We start from the raw sequence: 18,111 nt of genomic DNA, 5'->3' as shown, positions 1-18,111 counted from the left end.
GCACCAACAGCAGCAAAGGTTAGTTGAGTGACCCAGATGCCCTTTTGCCAGCCACTCCCCCAGGGTCTCTCGCCTGCCAGCTGGCACAAAGCCTTCAGGCAGGCCTGAGAAGCAAGGGGGTGACCCCATGGGCTCGGGGGGCTGCCGGCCATGCTCCGAGGCTGCCTTCCATGAAGAGAGCGCTGGCACAGTGGGACGGCCCCAGGCAAGCCACCAAAGCTCCATGTTAACCGTGAAACACCAACTGCTCTTTTATTCACACCAGATGCTAATTCACAAATGTTGTGTCCCAGGCCATTTTTAAGAAAATAGAGAGTTCTCTTTTTCAAGACTCACAGACAGAGACACCCCGGCCACGAGGAGTGTCAGTACGAGCCTGGTGGAGCAGGTGGTGGCCGTGGGTGGACCCATCAGCCCCGTGACCACTGCAAACCACACAGGAGATGCAGGTGACACACAAGGGCCCTTTATTCCCCGGTTTCCTCAGGCATTTGTTCCAAAGGGGCTGGTTTTAAAGATCTAGTGTGATTAAAGACGTCAGCAGGAGGTTAAGTGCGTGCTTCCATCTGCTGCAGGAAGGCACAGCCTGGCGGCCCTGCCAGAGGCCAAGGCCAGGGGCAGGTGGGCACATGGGCTCTGTCCACGCTCGGCTGTTACATTAGTTTTGTTGGCGTGAGTGAGCAAGTAGCATTAGTTCTGCCCAGAGTGAAATACACCGATTGTGCAAAGGATTGTGCCGCTATGTGTGGAGGAGGGCCAAGGGGCCACATGTGAGCAGGACAGACATTCTCTAGGACAGACAGTGCATTTCATATGGCAGTTAGAGTTTGGCAATGGGGGGTCAGTTAAAATATAATTATGGCCATTTAGGCGTCGGCCCTCCTGGGAGGGCCAAGAGCAGTGCGGAGATGCCCCTGGGGACCCAGAGCCTGGCGGCGGGAGAGCTTTACTTCTCCTCCGTGGACAGGCGGTATAGAGCTTCGCCCAGCTGCACCAGCTCCTCCTTGTGCTCCAGGTCCTGGTACAGGCCCGCGGGGACAGTGTCCAGGCCGTGCAGCAGCCCGAACAGGCAGCCCGCGATCGTCCCTGTGGCCCCGCTCTCACCTGGAAGGGAAGCGCACGTTCTCCTTGCCAAGGCCCATCTCACAGGTCCTCTGGGCAGCCCTCGCCCTTGGGCCAAACACCAGCTTTGCTCTGGGTGCACCAATCTGGTGGATTTGCTGCCCCTTCCTTCCCTCCTTGCACACTGAGACACGAGTGTGCGCAAATGCCTGGGCTGTCCACAGACCCACATCCACTGGGTGGTGCTGGTGTCTCTCCTACCTCAGCACCAGGAACTGAGGGGCCCCGATGTCCAGGACACACTGTGCCCAGCACGAGCTGCTGGAATGCCCTCGTTTCACACTCACAGGAGAGCGTGGGCACCAGGACACAGGGCAGTCCTGCCCAGCCAGGCAACAGTCACAGCTCCCATGGGAGGGTTTGGACCGGGGGTTACAGAGTGAGTCCTCAGGACTGTGCGCTGCCTGTACCCACAGGGCCGCCCCACGGCTCCCCCAATGCCTTGTTCTCTTGAGCTCACACTCATATGGGCACATGAGGCAGGACCCTGCACAGGGAAGGACACATACTCTGGGGTTCAGGAGGCTGCCCTTGATGCCTGTAGCCTCGGGCGTGCTGGGAGCGCACTTTGGGATGAGAAGGGGTGCTGATTGCCTGGAAGCCCAAGACCATTAAAGAAGGCAATCTCACCTCCATGACACATGGCCCGGTGGCAGAGCTCCGTCCAGTCATCCCCGGCTCCAAGGAGAGCATCATAGGCAATCATAGGAGCGTCATGGCCCCGCCGGCCCCCTCGGCCTTCCGAACTCCATTTCCTGTAAGCCTAAAGAAAGAGCTAGGGGTCAGGGGCACATAGCCATAGTAAAACCAGTGTCAGTTTGTGCCAGAGCATGCGCCTCCTGGGTTGTCCAGGGCTCTGCTGTTCACATACTCGCTGTGCACTGATGGATTACCACCTGTGTGCCAAGCACTGCCCCAGGGCAGGGGGTGACAGTGCAGAGGGAAGATCAACTTCTCACAGCTCCTATGGATGCAGACAGTCCACAGATCACCTGACCACATGTTGGGGTAGCCAGCGAGTCTGTGGTGACATCATAGTCCAGCAAGGGGCTTAGAGCCAGTGACTGGGCTGCTGGGACACATGCAGCCCTTGTCTGAGCAGAGCTTGGGGCCAGCAGGCACCAAGGCCCAGGGTCAGGGCCCGGTGGTGGTGCAGTGATGCCCTGCGGGTGCAACATGAGCAGAAAGACTGCAGAGAGCCGGGATCCGGGAAAGTCTTACCTCTGTGCCCGAGCGACAGATTCAGCATTGGTTTGGGGCAGCAGCACCTCCATCTGAAGGACCGCACCCCTAGGCCTGCCTGCATTCCGGAGAGGCCCTTGAGGGGCACACGGAGGGGTGGTAGGGAGCATCTCTCCCCTTGAGCCTCCCTAACACCTAGAATGCAGACGTGCTGGCTGGAGCTGGGGCAGCCAGCTTGGACTACAGCTGTGTACTCAGAATGGCCGAGTAGCCACACGGAACTGTCCTCAGCTGCTCACTGCGAGGTACTTTCAACTCAGCTGTGGGCTCTGTGAACATAAGGGTAGTGTCTATCTTGGCTGAGCTATGAATCAGGTCTTTCCCTTGTGCTACCGAACCCAATGCTAAAAAAATTAATTAATTAAAAAAAACTAAAAAAAAATAATAAATAAAATAATTTTAAAATTAAAAAAAAAAAAAACAATGCTGACAACATCAGCATGAGGAAGGGTGATGGTGTGCACAACCTGATTCATCACATATGACCTCATGTCCTGGCCCTTAGAAAATATGTGGTGAAATAGAATATCTTTAACAATTACATCCTCAAAATTTCTAGCACAACCATGCTTTTAATTAGAGAAAATGGAAAGATAAAATTTTATCTGTTTGAAACATGCTTCCTCCAGGAAGGCTTCCAGGCCCACCCCCATGGTGGCTCTGGGCCCCTGGTTGCCAGGGGAGCCCCCTAGGCCAAGCCCGAGACATGGCAGAGGCGCAGTCCAGTGGCAGCGGCTCCTTGGTGGGGATGCTGGGCAGTGGGCCCTGACAGCCCATCCCCACCCCCCGACCAGGCAAGACTCACCTTGTCCCTCTCCTCTGCATCATAGTGGTCAGGGAAGATGGCTTTACTTCCCGTGTCTTCACTGAGTTTCCTCTCCTCCAAGTAAAACTGCCACTTAGCTTCAAAGTAGAACCAGTGCTCCTGGTATTCTGAACATAAAGAACAGACCAGGCTGCACACGAGGGCCACCGGCCAGGGCGCATGGACGGTGGGCGGGTAGCCTTCGGGCAGGAGGAGGAGGTGGAGGCCAAGCCCCCTCCCCCTGTGATGCTCATGTCTGCAGCTACTTTGAAACGAGTGAGGAAAATGGAGACATAGGACAAAGCAACCCCGAACCTTGCTTGACTCTACTCTGAACCCAGAGCAGGGAGTAAAGTTCTTCAAAGAGCATCCTCTTGGAAATTCTGAGCCTGTATCTCTTCACTGATGCAAGGCAGCCCAGGAGGAGGCTTTTTCTCCCTTCTGGCCAATGGCCCAGCGCGCCAGTCCCAGGGGTGTTGAATGAAGAGGACATTCGTGGCAGCAGCTGGGCAGGTGCAGCTGGAGGACCGTGCTGTGTCCTCCAAGAACCTGAGAGGCACAAGCCCCTGTGGGCCCTCCAGCCTGGGCCAGCACACCGTGGCCACTGCTGCTCCTATCATGGGCAGGAGCCGAGGACAGAGCCTGGGGAATAGGGGAGGGCTGGGCGGCTGCAGACATACGCTCAGGGACAGGTCTTGGGGCGGGGCTCCAGGTCCCCAGGGAACAACAGGCCCCTGGAAAAGCTGGCCAGAGTCTGCTTTATAAAACTGAAAGCAAAGCTGACCTAAGGTTGGGGTGAGATGACAGGGTCAGACAGGGAAGCTCCAGCTGCCCCACAGAGACCAGGGCTTGGTCCCTGCACTACCGCTTCCCTCCTGGACACAAAATTCCAAACATTAGGGCAGCCCCGGTGGCTCAGCGGTTTAGCGCTGCCTTCAGCCCAGGGCCTGATCCTGGAGACCCAGGATTGAGTCCCACATTGGGCTCCCTGCATGGAGACTGCTTCTCCCTCTGCCTGTGTCTCTGCCTCTCTTTCTCTCTCTGTGTCTCTCATGAATAATAATAATAATAATAATAATAATAATAATAATAAATCTTAAAAAAAAAAAGAGAGAAGTCCAAACATTAGAATATGGAACTAGGGTCTCAGTAATTGAACATCTGCCTTCGGCTCAGTTTGTGGTCCTGGGGTCCTGGGATGGAGTCCCACATCAGGCTCCCCACAGGGAGCCTGCTTCTCCCTCTGCCTGCGTCTCTGCCTCTATCTGTGTCTCTCATGAATAAGTAGATAAAATCTTTAAAACAAAAAACACGGAATTGATTTGCCAGTTGTCTTTACTGCCAGGGGATGTTGTTACCACTAAGCAGAGGGCCCTGGGTGAACAGAACATGATTTTCCCTGGAGGATTTTGGGTTTCTGTTTAAAAGGGTGTGTCATACAAGGTCAAAAAGCTCCAGATTAAACAAATTTAAAATTAAGCAGCAAGAATAAAGTCTCAGATTTTCTGACCCATGGCAGTCCTCCCCATTCCTGCCCAAGGAGCATTGATGACGGCTGCTCTTCAGGATACCCTGGGCTAAGCCAGACCTCCGGGGGGATCGTCTCAACCCTGACACGATGGGAATGCAGCCACTGCGTAGCCCTCACTGGCCTGTTTACCTGAGTCTCCTGTGTGGGAGGAGGTGATCCTCCCTGGGCTGGACACATGACCATCCCGGTGACCCCAGGCAACGTGCTCACTACAGAGAGCCCCAGGGTCGGAAATAAGGTGATTGTGCAGCTCTGTTCTATAATTAAGTTTATAGAGGGACACTTAAGTTCACTGTGGATGTGAGGCTCTCTGATTCTCATGGGAATAGGCCCTGGAGATAAGAGTTTCCCAGCTATGACCTGGCACAAGGAGAAGCAACATTCTCCTGGTGAAGTTGTTCTGGAAGCTTCTTGAGAGACATTGAGAATGAGTCCCCACTCATCAGAGGTGACAGGAAAGTAACTCACTGGCTCTCTATCTCCAGACTTCAGCCCTGAGCTAGAAAACCAATAGCTTTGCCCCTGCACTTGTGCCTTTGGTCCCACTACCCCGGGACAGACAGGATAACTATTCCAGAAACCCTCCAGGACAGCTTCCAAACTTTCAAGGCCACATGGAGCTGCCTATACTGCTCACAACACCCATCCCTCCCCGAGGGGAAGGAATCCTGCAGGGGAGTGGCCACCCGAGGACAAAGCCAGAGTTTCTGAGTCCTGCACCTGCCTCTTGAGTCCAATCTGCCAGGCCACCACTCACCCAACTGCCAGCAACAATGCGATCACTTAGGACCTCTGCTGGTGCCAAAGACAGTGTGAGCCCCTTGATGGTGGGTTTGGAGTCAGTGGAGACAGACACATGTACCCATCTGGTCTCCGTGGCAGCAGACCTCAGCCTCCAGGCAGGCACAGCCATCCGTAAGGTGGAAGAGCAGTGTGTCCCTTGTCCTTCTCCAGGGAATGGGCTATGTAAGGACCATCTGGAATACTGAACCTATGTGTGCACCCCTCTCGTCTTTCTGGCTGCTGTTGACAACAGGAGGGTGGGGTCTCTGCAGAGGGCTGGGGGCTGGATACAGTAGCTAGCACGGCATGTGGTCTCCTGGCATGGCATACTGGGCCCCTGGGCAGGTGTTGCTTCCTGCCAGGAGCTCCTGGGGCCTGTTCACAGGAGGATGCCCTCGGTTTCACTGTGGGGCAAACAGACCTCAATGTCTCTGGGAGCCCGGTCCATGCAAACCTCCTCTGAGTGTGAATTAAACCAACCCATTTCTGGGGGCCAGTGTGAGTGTGACAGGGAGGGAGGCCAGGCTCACCTGACAGGTGCCGGATGGTCTTTTTACAGTATTCCTCAGCCAGCGGGACTGTCCGCATCATGTCTCTGCCCCACTGCTCCAGTGGCTTGCCCTGCGCAGCATAAGATGCAAACAGGGCCGTGCACAGGGACCCGAGAAAGCCTGTGGGCCAGACACAGAGGCTCAAGGTAGGCTCTGTGCATAGGGTGCTTCCCACTCAGAGGGTGCCACACCTACCTTGCAAAGGTGGTCGATTAGGGGGACAGATGGCCCTAAGCACAGAGGACAGCCCGCCAGGCCAGCCTGAGGTGCAGAGCCACACAGAGGCCACAACCACCTGGGAAAAGGCATGGTCATCTCCGGAGACCCTCTTGATGGCTTGCGGGCCAGTCTGTGAGGCTTCACTATGGGCTGGGAGTGAGGGTCCCGCTGTCAGATCCATTACTGTCCCGACCACCTGCTGTCACCCTGCCCCCTTGTGGGGTATCTAGCATCTGGGATGTGCACATGGCCATAAAGCCATGACGCTTGCTGCCAGAGGTGGCTAGAAACTTGTACAGGAGTCAATTCCTGGTGCTGCCCACATTTGACCAAACCCTCAACGTTCCATCCAGTCTTAAGTTAGAAACAAATTACATGAAACAACCCTTTAATAATAACATTAGCTAATCTCGACCCAGACTCTTTTGCTGGTCATATTGTCTCCAGATGCTCCTTGCCATCATGGTCGGGGCTTCCCAGGCACCATCCACTTCCAGGTGAAGTCCCAGTGAGCCATGGCTCTGCCCTGAGTCTTCCTAGTCAGCCCCGGTGTGCCAGCTGCTTGAATTCTATGCCCTTCACACAGACTGAAGGGTCTAAGGGACGTGGCCCTGCGAAGGTGTCGCCAGGAGGGCATAGAGTGGTCCTCACAACCCCAGAGCTACACCACTTATAGGGGGAATTGAAAGTGGCCATGAGGGGTGCCTGGGTGGCTCAGTGGGTTAAGCATCTGCCTTTGGCTCAGGTCATGATCCCAGGTCCTGGATTCAAGGCCTGCATGTGGCTCTGGGGCTCTCCCTCTGCCCCTCCCCCTGATCAGGTGTGCATGCTCTCTCAAATAAATAAATAAATAAATAAATAAATAAATAAATAAAAGCTTTTTTTTTTTTTTTTTTTTTAAGATGAAGTGGCCTTGAAAGTCGCAGGAGAGCAGCTGGCAGGCTGTGTCAGGGGCTGGGGAGGGCGTGTCACTGTCATCAATCAAGAGTGTTTACAGGTGTATGAGTTTCAAGTCATTCTTTTTTTAAAATTAGGAGCTGACTGACTCTCTAGGTCATGAGTCACCATCATGCGCTGGGGCCCTGCCTGCCCTCCATCTCTGTGATGGGCACACAGTGGGGAACCCTGGGCACAGCTGGCCTGCCTGCTCCCCAGAGCACCAGCCAAGAGGGGTCGCTCCATGCACTTTTTCCTTGTGCACAATGAGGCCTGGCTCTCAATACCACAGTCACCACTGTGACAGGTGGGGAAACAGAGGCACGGGCGTTGAGGTGGTCCTGCTCATGTGGCCAGTGAACGCTGGTCTGGTTCAGACCCCCACCCCCACCCAGTGTGGCACCTGGCAGCAGATGGCAACAGAAATGCTGATGCCCATGAGTCAACCAGATCCTCACTGCATCCAGATAACTGGTGCTTTTCTTTTCCTTTTATCCTGGCGAAATGACACTGAACCTGCTGAGGACTCTTCCCACCCCAGTATCATCACACTCAATGCCAAGCCTGCTTTTAGGTCAAAAGCAGCGTAAGCAGAACTGAGATGGAGAAGCCTGCATCCACCAAGTAAACAAATCGAACAGTGGGTACAGTTTCAGCAGGGTCTGCCTGTGGAGACATCACCTGTGGGGTGGTTGTGGGTCATCCTGCCGCACTCGATGCTCACTTCCACTAGGGTCTCCAGACGCTCTGGCTTCCAGTACCGCATGCCGATGCACATGGCTTTGGTGGCAGCTCCGAATCCTGAGCCTACTCGGAACACAGAAGACCCAGTAACACCATCTCTGGCAACCTAACTTTCACAGATAACCCACAGATATAAACAAATTTATGTAATGGTTATCATAGCATCATTTGAGTGTGAAAAACCAGCAGATGACCCCAGTGCCCAACAAAGACAAAAGAGTAAGTAAGTTGCCAAGCTTCCATATGCTGGGATGTTACTTGGGCATGAAACACAGAATTTTTGATGGTTAGGGATGTGCTCATAAGGTGCTCCCACTGGGAAGACGCAGAACATGGAGCTGCACACCCCGTGTGCTTGCATCAGACATGTTTTGTCTCTTTGTAGAGCCCAGCTGAGGTATCAGTGACATGCAGCCCATGGCGTGTCCAGGTACTGGGGTTGGAGGCTGCAGCAAGGGGCACGCAGACACTAAGCTCATCTGACGGATGGGTGTCTGATGCTGAAGGTGCTGCCAAACGGGCTCTCTAAATGGTGGTCATGCTCCTTGTCCCACTGGCCCTGGATGCTCTTCACCAGTGGTCTTCCCATTCAGCACACGTGGTGCTGTCTCATCACGGGTTTCACTAGCGTTTCCTCTAAACCAATGGGGCTGAGCGTTATTTTCATGCACTTGCTGGCCACCTCCATTCCTTTTGTGGGGAACTACTCACTTAAATATTCCTCATTTTTGTTTTGGGCTGCTGAGTATCAGATGTGTGCTTTGCAACTATTTCCCCCAATCTTTGGTTTGCTGTGTTATTCTTTCAGCAGTCTTCTGGGGAGCAGGATGAATCAGGGAGCACATCCTCCCTTCAGCTCCCTGGGGGAGTCGTGTACAATTGGTTCCCTTTCTTCTCTAATGGTTTGGAGGACTTCCCTGCAGAGGTCGCCTGAACCTGGGGCTTCCTTCGTCATTTCTTTCATAAACGTAGTGCTATGTGGGTGATCTATCTTTTCTCAAGTAACCTTTGGCAGTTTGTGTCCTCTTGCTGTGAATAGGTGCACAGCCACGATGAAATTGTCTTCCTCCCCACCCCCCAGCAATGGTCTTTTGCTTTTTGTGACATTAGCAGAGCCCCACCAGCCTTCTCCTGATTGGCGTTAGCATGGTGAACTTTCCTTACCCTAATCTACGTCTGCCTTCATAGGTAATAAGCATTCCCTAGAAGCAGCCTAGAGCTGGGATTCCCTTCTTTAACCCTGCTGGGCATCTGCCGTTTATTTGGAGACTTTAGACCATTTACATTTGATGTGATTACTGATGGGATTAGGGTCAGGTCTGCTATACCGCCCTTTGTTTCCTTTTGTCTCTTGTCTGCCTGTAGGGTTGAACATTACAGAGCAGTGAGATCAGCTGCCAACCTGGGTGAAGATTCCTACCACTTGGAGGATGGTGCCTGCCACCAAGAGAGGAGCCTCAGACCTCGGCCCTTTTCTCTGGTCTGTAGTCACCGAGGAAGATGTGACAAAGAGACGCATGGCTGGCGCTTCCCTCCCTGGGCAGAGAAGACGTGCGGGGAGATCCACACGGGCTGTGTGCTGTCTCCCACAGCAGAGGGTCCCTCCTGAGGCTGAGGTGCGGCAGTGGGCTGCACACATGCTGGTACTGCAGCTAAGACCTGCTGTCCCCCTGCGGGGCGGAGGCATCAGTGGGGCTGGTTAGGGAATGTGATGCTCATGCTTACACAGTACACCCAGAATACAGAAAGCTTTCCCCTAATGAGGTGGAGGACTCCAAGGCAGAGGGACAGCCTCGCACGGGTCTCCCCAGATGGAAACATTCTGGGCTGGGCCCTGGCTAGGCAAGGGGGCAGGAGGGCACAGGCCACCTGTGGCACTTTCCCCAGCAAGTATTTCTAAAAGATTCCATTTTCTCTTTTGTTTGCTTGTTAGTTATAACTGTTTTGTGATGTTAATGACTGCTCTAGGGCTGAACCACCCCATGCCTCGGACAAGCACCCTGTGGCCGCAGGCCTCCACCACACTGTCAGACACCTGCTCACAAGCATTTGATAAACTCGAAGAGCATTACTAGTTTTTTAAGTCAATTATCTTTCAAAGAGATTCAGTAGTAAGTTAAAACTCTCCCCTATTTACCCATGTGATTGTGATTTCCGCCACACTTCTTCTGTACTTTCCTCTTAGTGTTAGGTTCATTCTGCGGAATGGTGGTTGTCCCTTTGCCTTTCTTATAGCATCACTCTGCTGGTGATGGATCCTATAGCTTTTGTGTGCCTGAAAAAGGTTATTTGGCCGTTAACAACAGCATCTGTAAGATACTGCTCTGGGAGCACAACTCCAGGGTGAAGTTGTTTCCTTCGGTGCCTGAATGACATCACTTCCGACAGGAGACCTGCACCCTCCTCACCTGGGCTGTCAGCATACACTGCACTCTTCTCCTTAGTATTAGTTTTGAACAGTTGGATTGCCATGTGCCACAGTGTAGCTTTCCCATGTTTCTTGTGCTTTACTTGGAAGTTACTGAGTTTCTTCAATCTGTGGGTTTACGGTTTTCAACAAATTTGTGGAGATTTGGGCACTAATTTTTTTCTTTTTGGTTTTATTAAAATTCACGTTAGCTAGCATACAGCGTACTATTGGTTTCAGAGGTAGAGATCAGTGATTCATTCATCTTATATAACACCCAGTGCTCAGTCCATCACGTGCCCTCCTTCAAGTCCACCATCCAGTGATCCCGTCCCCCGCAACCTCCCCTGCAGCAACCTTCAGTTTATTTCCTAGAGTTAACTCTTACGGTTTGTATCCCTCTCTAATTTTATCCTATTTTATTTTTCCCTCCCTTCCCCTAAGTTCATGTTTTGTCCCTTAAATTCCTCATATGAGTGAGCTCATATGATAATTGTCTTTCTTTCTCTGACTGACTTTAATTCACTCAGAGTAATACCCTTCAGTTCCATTCATGTAATTAATCGCAAATGGCAAGATTTCATCCTTTCTGATGGCTGGGTAATAGTCCATTATATATATAGACCACCTCTTCCTTATCCATTCTTCTGTTGCTGGATGTCTGGGCTCCTTCCACAGTTTGGCTATTGTGGACATGGCTGCTGTGAACATTGGGGTACAGGTGCCCCATTGTTTCACTATATCTGTATCTTTGAGGTAAATTCCCAGCAGTGCAATTGCTGGGTCATAGGGTAGCTCTATTTTCAACTTCCTAAGGAATCTCCACACTATTCTCCAGAGTGGCTGCACCAGCTGGCATTCCCACCAACAGTGCCTGAGGGTTCCCCTTTCTCCACATCCTCACCAACACCTGTTGTTTCCTGACTTGTTCATCCCATTCTGACAGGTGTGAGGTGGGTATTTCATTGTGGTTTTGGTTTGTATTTCCCTGATGCCCAGTGATGTGTCTGTTAGCCACGTGTAGGTCTTCTTTGGAAAAATGTCTGTTTATGTCTACTGAGATTTTGGCCACCATTGCTTCAAATCATTTCTTTGTTCCCCTTTGCTCTGTCAGGGACTCTGTCACAGGCAAAGCTACACTGTGGCACATGGCAATCCAACTGTTCAAAACTAATAATAAGGAGAAGAGTGCAGTGTATGCTGACAGCCCATGGCTCACTACTGCACTTATATTTTTGGATTCTTTTTTTCTCTGTGTGTCCCATTCTGGGTTGTTTCTATTGCAGTGCCTAGATATGAAAATTTTCTTCTAAAATGTCTAATCTAGGGATCCCTGGGTGGCGCAGTGGTTTGGCGCTTGCCTTTGGCCCAGGGCGCGATCCTGGAGACCCGGGATCGAGTCCCACGTCGGGCTCCCGGTGCATGGAGCCTGTTTCTCCCTCTGCCTATGTCTCTGCCTCTCTCTCTGTCTCTCTGTGACTATCATTGATAAATAAATAAATAAATAAATAAAATGTCTAATCTACTATTAATCTCAGCCAATGCATTTAAAACCTCAGACACGGGGATCCCTGGGTGGCGCAGCGGTTTGGCGCCTGCCTTTGGCCCAGGGCGCGATCCTGGAGACCCGGGATCGAATCCCACGTCGGGCTCCCGGTGCATGGAGCCTGCTTCTCCCTCTGCCTGTGTCTCTGCCTCTCTCTCTCTCTCTGTGTGATTATCATAAATAAATAAAAATTAAAAAAAAAATAAAAATAAAACCTCAGACACTGTAACATTTTTTCTGGAAATGTGATTTAGGTTCTTTTTATAAATCCATGTCCTTAACTTTTTCAACTTATGGAATATATAATATTTTATATCTGTTTGAGAATTCTAACATTTACATCGGATTTAATTGGTTTTGATTTATTGATTTTTCTCTTCTTTCGTGCCACATAACATGATTGGATGCCATCCCCAGCATAAACCCAAGGTCGGGGTGGTGTCCATCCTCAGTATAAACCCAAAGGGTGGGAGGAAATGCCTGGGTGGCTCAGCTGTTGAATGTCTTCTGCCTTCGGCTCAGGATGTGATCTGGAGTCCCGGGATCGAGTCCCACATCAGGCTCCCTGCATGGAGCCTGCTTCTCCCTCTGCCTGTGTCTCTGCCTCTCTGTGTCTCTCATGAATAAATCAATAAAATCTTAAAAAAAAAAAACAACAACAACCAAGGAGGGGGTCCATCCTCAGCATAAATCCAAGGCGGGGAGGAGGGGTTCATTTTCAGCATAAACCCAAGGGGGGCTCCATCCTCAGCATAAACCCAAGAGGGTGTCCATCCTCGGCATAAACTCCAGGGGGTGTCTATCCTCAGCATAAACCCCAGGGGGGGTGGTTCATCCTCAGCATAAACCCAGGGTGGGTGGTCCATCCTCAGCATAAACCTAGAGGGGCAAGTTCATTGTCTGTAAACCCTATAAACCCAGGAGGGGTAAGTCTGGGACCCCAGGAGCAGGTTCCCTAGAGGCAGACACTCTGCCTATGTAAATATATCACCTGTAAACATATCAAAGCATCCTGGAGACATTTATGCTGCACAAAGGAGCCCCAGTAGATCCCCCTGTCATGCAAACCTGCGATGCTGCTGGTTAGTGGGACCACACACGGGTTAGTAGCTCTGCAGCATGTGCTTCACAAGGAAAAGAAGGCTTTCCCTGACCCTTCTCATTGAAAGGTGTATGCCAGGCAAGGAGGTAGTTGTCTGGCTTCAGCTGGGAGCAGCCTTCCAGGGTAGCTGGATCAGCCCAATGTTCTGGAAGCTTCTCAAGGACTTCCACATAGCGCTTCACCATCTCCCGGTACAGGTCATCCAGGCACCAGTAGTCTGGGGAAGAAGGGGTGGGGCAGGGTCAGATTGAGGAGGCCCCAGTGAGCAGGGACCACACACTGGCAGTGAGCTTCATGTCCCCAAGCTGGTAGAAGAGAAGGAAGATTCTGGAGCTCCACCTCACGATCCTGGCTCCCTAGAGAAGTGTAGCAGACAATTCACTCTAGATCTGACTTACAATTCAGACATTTATAATTCGTTGTGCTTCTCATTCTGGTTACATAGGAGAACTGAGACAGAACCCACAATCTTCATTTCCCTCTAACAATTCCTGCTAACGCAAAGAGAGGCTGGCCTGAAACCTGCCTGTTCCTCAGGCTTCTAAAATCTCGTGTCTCCATCCTGGGAACTGAGGCTATGAGGCAGGCATGTGTGTGATGGCGTTCTGGGGATGAGCACAGTCTCAGTCCCTCGAGGATCACAGAAATGGAGGGTAAGGGGGCTAACATGCTGCCCACCTGCTGTCCGGGATGCACGGCCCCTAGATGGTTGCACATGCCCCCACCCCTACCCACCCAACACCATCAGACACTGTCAGACACCATCAGGCTCTTACTTGTCGTGCTGGGTTTCACAGGCAAAGCTCAGTGGGTTATGCCACTTGCCCAAGGCCAGAGATGGCAAACGGGGTTCGATGGCAGGGCCTCAGCATTCCTGCATTACATAAACGTACAGTGAGGTGGACAGAGGCTTTGTAGCTCCAAATTTGGGGCTTAGTGTGCCTGTTCCATCAGGGAGCAGAGCCGGGTGGTGAGGGAGCCTCTGCGCCAGACCTGCTGGGTAGGAACATGGTGCACGGCCAGTGTGACCTTTACAGCCACCAGCAAACTCATACTGTACCCAAACTGCATTTCAGGCCTCAGGAGCCAGGGTTGCCCCTCTCCTGCTCGAGGCGCACACCCCAACTTTGAGGGGCATGGGGGAGGGGAAGAGGCTGGTAGGGAGGGAGGGAGAGAGGGAGGTCCCCTCTCAGCCACCCCGGGGCTGAGATCCCAGCATGGAGGTGTGGGAGACAGGTATGCCACCACCTCTCCCCCTGTTGCTGCCAGTAGGGCAGGTGGGCCTTCGGGCCCTGGAGGCAGGACTTGGTCCTCAGTCCTTCTGTCCCTAACTAGGCAGCAGGCATCCTATGGGCACACAATGCATGGCCTGATTCTGAGTTGGGGTGGAGTGTGCGGCCAGACGCAGGTGTGGGGCATGCAGCGGCTGGGCCTGTGAACCGCCACGATCAGCCCGGCTCCAGGTCACCAGCACCTCTCGATCCAGGTTTAGGAAGCCTGGCCTTTCCAGAGGCCATTAAAGAATTCATTTTATTCTTGAATCTCATCCTTCTCAAGGAAAAACTTAAAAACCTCCTTAAAAACAAAATGGCACCAGTCTCCTGCTTTGTTTCAGGTTAGAATTCAAACTAGAAACAGAGTTTTTGAAGCTGCAATGCCTCGGACCCACTTGTCAGGGTTTCTCCACTCCATACAAAGCTCTTCAGCTCATTCTTCTCCACCCTCCCCACCCTGTCTCCTCAAAGACAAATCCGCTCATGAAACCAAGGTCATGATAAAGAAAAGGCACAATACCCTTATCAAGTTGCTTTGTCACAAAAATGTCAACTTTTCAAAATGCAGTTACCGTCAGGGGGCCAGTGATGGAGGAAGAGAGAGAGGGGAGTCTGGACAGGCCTCTCTGGTTCCCATGTGGGCCCGGCCCCACCTCCCCTGCAGGTATGGTCATGCCCACAGCACCTGCCCTATCCCCCGTGGGCTCATGTCCCTATTGCTTCTGAGTGGCCATGGCAACAGGCTACCTCAGTTGGCCATGGCCATTGGAGCTGCTGACCTGCAGACCAGGACATTTAGAGAGACAGACATTAACCTGCCAGGAGCCATCTTCCCTTAATAATGTATTAAGTGCCCATGCTGCCCTACTTAATCTCAACCCTATGACGAAGGCATCAGCTTCCCCATGCACCCTGCAGGAGGGGAAGCAGGCTCAAGAGTTCTCGGGTCAGTGGGTGGTGAGCCAGGAGAGCCAGGCCCCAGGGCCCCCGAGGCAGAGCCTCCGTCTCATCTTTGGGTGACCAACACAGGACCACACACAAGAGGGAGCCTTTGGTCAGTGTGTCTAGCAAGCTGGCTGGGCGAGCTATGTTTACTGGATTGCCACTCACCCCATGGGGAATGGGGCACTGCTTCCCAGGCCAGTGTCTGATCTCTTCCAATCTGCACTTTCGAGAGACCCAGCCCAGAGGACCAGGTCCCGCGGATGTCCTGGACTCCCACATCTCACTCACAGTAGCAGGACCACACAGCCACATAGCTGGTTGAGCCATAGCACGGAACAGTGGGACATGCATTTTCAACCCATGGTTCCACTTTGTGAAAGTCTGTGTTTTTGGGAGAAACAGTGAAGAGCCACTAACCATCAGGGTCCTTCAAGCATCCTAGTCCCTGCTCGGACACTCACTAGGTCATAAGGCACTGGGCAAGTAATCCGGCCTCTCCGTGAACTGCTCTTTGAACAACTGTAGTCATGATGTCACCTTCAGGGTGATGTGAGGGTCAGATAATGATGCACATAGTCATAACAGTGCCTGGCAATACTCAGTGCCACGTCAGCATCACCGTGAATATGGCTCAAAAGCCCCTTTTATAGGCTACAATTTGCTATTTATAGAAAAAAGATCCAGCTCTTTGACAACTAAATTTAAATAGAATTTCAATTTAGATTTTTTAGTGACTTGAAAACAATATGCCTGCTTGTGCTTCTGGAGGCTGAGTCATGGGCGGTCTTCACAAGTGTCTCCTCGTGGCCAGCCGACGGGAGGGGGAGGTCACGTCTCTGCTTAGAAATGATGCCCCAGGCACCCCCGCCCTCCCGCATGCACATATTTCACGTTGGGGCAGATTATGTCCTATTTCTGTCAAGAGGGCCTAATCTCAGAGAGCACGACACAGTCAGGAGGACCTGACTTCGCTGGTGTCTGTCCTAGGGGTGCCTCCACAGGCAGGGACAGGCCACAGACTCTGCCATTCACAAAAGGGACAGGACACATGGAGTGCGTACACATGTGCTTGGCGTCTGACACCGTGGAGGGAGCGAGTGTAGCAGTCAGGACCAGATGTGTGCAGCCCGAACAGGCCAGCTCTGCTCAGGGGAGAGAGGACGCCCACAGTCGGGCAGGCACCCCTGCTTCAGCGGCCAGAACGCAGGTTAGCCTGGGAACACAAGAAACTGGAAATATTAGGATGTCATAGTTGTGTAAATTCAGAAAGGGACCTCACCACACAACGTGCTGGACGCTACCTTATCTGTGGTGCCTCAGCCCTCACCCTAGTTATTTTGGCACCAGCTGCGGCGCAGATGGCATTCCTGCAGGATGAGCACAGAGCTAAGCTGAGCGAGCCCCCAGTTTGGGGCCCAAGGCCAGGCCTCAGTGCCTGCACCATCGCCCCAGACACTCACCAGGAGACCACACACTACCGACATGCACAGGTACCTTGTCTGGAAGCCTTGCATGAGACACTGCTTCCCTGAAAGTCGTGCAAAACCCTATCCTACTATCCACCTGCTCCTTGAAGAGCAGTTCTGGAAAGTCTCCGCCCTGGCCAGCCACTTTCACAGCATCTTCTCAGGACGTGTTTGTGTGTAAGCAGATATCTGGATCCTATTTAGTTAGATGGCATTTTGACTCAAATTCACTGGGATTTAGAAATAATCCCCGAACTATTATCATAAGAGGTCCAAATTTGAAGTGGGCTTATTATTTTCTATTCTTTTGAAATAAAACCAGAAGGCTTAATATCTGCAGTGAAAACTCAAACCCTCTCCCCAAACAGCCTCAAAGTGGGAAACTCAACTGGTTTAACTCTGGACACAGACACGAGCGAGAGGCCACTGTTTCAGAGGCTGAGGGCAGACATGTGGGGTGACAACCCAAAGGGACCTTGAGTGGCACATCTGTGGGGCCAGGGGACGCAGATGCCTGCAAGGTCGCCCCTTTCAGCCACAGCACCAGGTGACAGTCCGTAGAGGGGCCGTGGCGTCTTTGGGGCTTGGGTGCCCACAGGAGGACTTCAGTCCACCAGCTTACCTGTGGTCAGGGCCCCGGCTGTCGTCAGGTGCATGATGGTGTTGTCACTCACCCACCACTTCTCTGGGGACGGGTGGTCCAGGTCCCCGCCTGTCTGCAGCTCCTCCCTGGCCTTCCTGCCAGGGGCACCGCTGTCCCTGCGGGCGTTTCTGTGCCCCAGAGCGTCCCCCACGGCCCCCAGCAGCATGGCCGCCTTGAACTTCTCCATTGGGAAGCAGCTCTTCTGGCCACCAGGCCGCCAGCGCCCAGCCTTCGTGCTCCGCGGCGTTCAGCACGCCCCCTGACCTCTGTGATGGTCACTGTCCAGTGGCCAGGGGCTCCCTGAATGGCCAGGCACGCCTACTCTGCTCTGCGGTGGCACCAATGACAGGCCCCAGCCCCTTTGTGCCCTGCGCCTGCTGAGGGACCACGTGGAAGGCGTCAGCACAGACGCAGGCTCCACACCCAGCAGCCCAGACGGCCTCTGCGGGCCTCTGCGACAGCTGCAGCTGCTTCCCGCTGGGCCACGACCTCCAAGCCCTTGCCAGTGTTCTGGAAGACGTGCATGCAGCTGAGGCCTCAGGGTGGAGTTTACGTGGAGTGAGCCTCAGTCACAACCAGCACTCTGTGCACACGGCCCCGCCAGTCCCAGTCGCTCCTGTGCTTTCTGCCTGGACAGCTTTGCCCTTTCTCAAATTTCAAGTAGGTAGGACCCTATACTCTGCGGCCTTTGTGTCTGGCTTCTCTCACTTAGCAGAACGCTGAGTTTCATTCATTCCTTGCAGTTTTGTGTTTTGGGAAACTTTTTTGATTATGAGCTGTGTTTGGTAGAAAACC

General features: G+C 52.8%; 1 protein-coding gene across 1 annotated transcript; it reads right to left on the bottom strand.

The window, feature by feature from the left end:
- Nucleotides 1-226: 226 nt before the first annotated feature.
- ADPRHL1 (ADP-ribosylhydrolase like 1) lies at nt 227-17,634 on the bottom strand. The gene is made up of 7 exons (XM_041731087.1): nt 17,296-17,634; nt 13,041-13,205; nt 7,871-7,996; nt 6,014-6,154; nt 3,170-3,297; nt 1,753-1,885; nt 227-1,104 (listed from the first exon to the last, which is right to left on the bottom strand). The coding sequence occupies exons 1-7, from the start codon at nt 17,501-17,503 to the stop codon at nt 947-949; spliced, it is 1,059 nt and encodes a 352-aa protein (XP_041587021.1). The 5' UTR covers nt 17,504-17,634; the 3' UTR covers nt 227-946.
- Between the last annotated feature and the right edge of the window lie 477 nt (nt 17,635-18,111).

Source organism: Vulpes lagopus, chromosome 16 (genome assembly GCF_018345385.1).
Source record: "Vulpes lagopus strain Blue_001 chromosome 16, ASM1834538v1, whole genome shotgun sequence".
In the NCBI taxonomy this organism is placed as follows: domain Eukaryota; kingdom Metazoa; phylum Chordata; class Mammalia; order Carnivora; family Canidae; genus Vulpes; species Vulpes lagopus.
The sequence above is the reverse complement of the archived record's forward strand: the minus strand, read 5'-3'. Positions and strand labels throughout refer to the sequence as shown.

What these genes read in the sequence shown, in the direction of transcription:
- ADPRHL1 (XM_041731087.1), bottom strand. Translation starts at nt 17,503, where the DNA reads ATGGAGAAGTTCAAGGCGGCCATGCTGCTGGGGGCCGTGGGGGACGCT. An exon ending in TACACCTTTCAATGAGAAGG is followed by an intron (nt 7,997 to 13,040) that starts GTCAGGGAAAGC and finishes TGTTCCGAGTAG; the next exon opens with GCTCAGGATTCGGAGCTGCC. An exon ending in CCGGGCCATGTGTCATGGAG is followed by an intron (nt 1,105 to 1,752) that starts GTGAGATTGCCT and finishes CTTCCCTTCCAG; the next exon opens with GTGAGAGCGGGGCCACAGGG.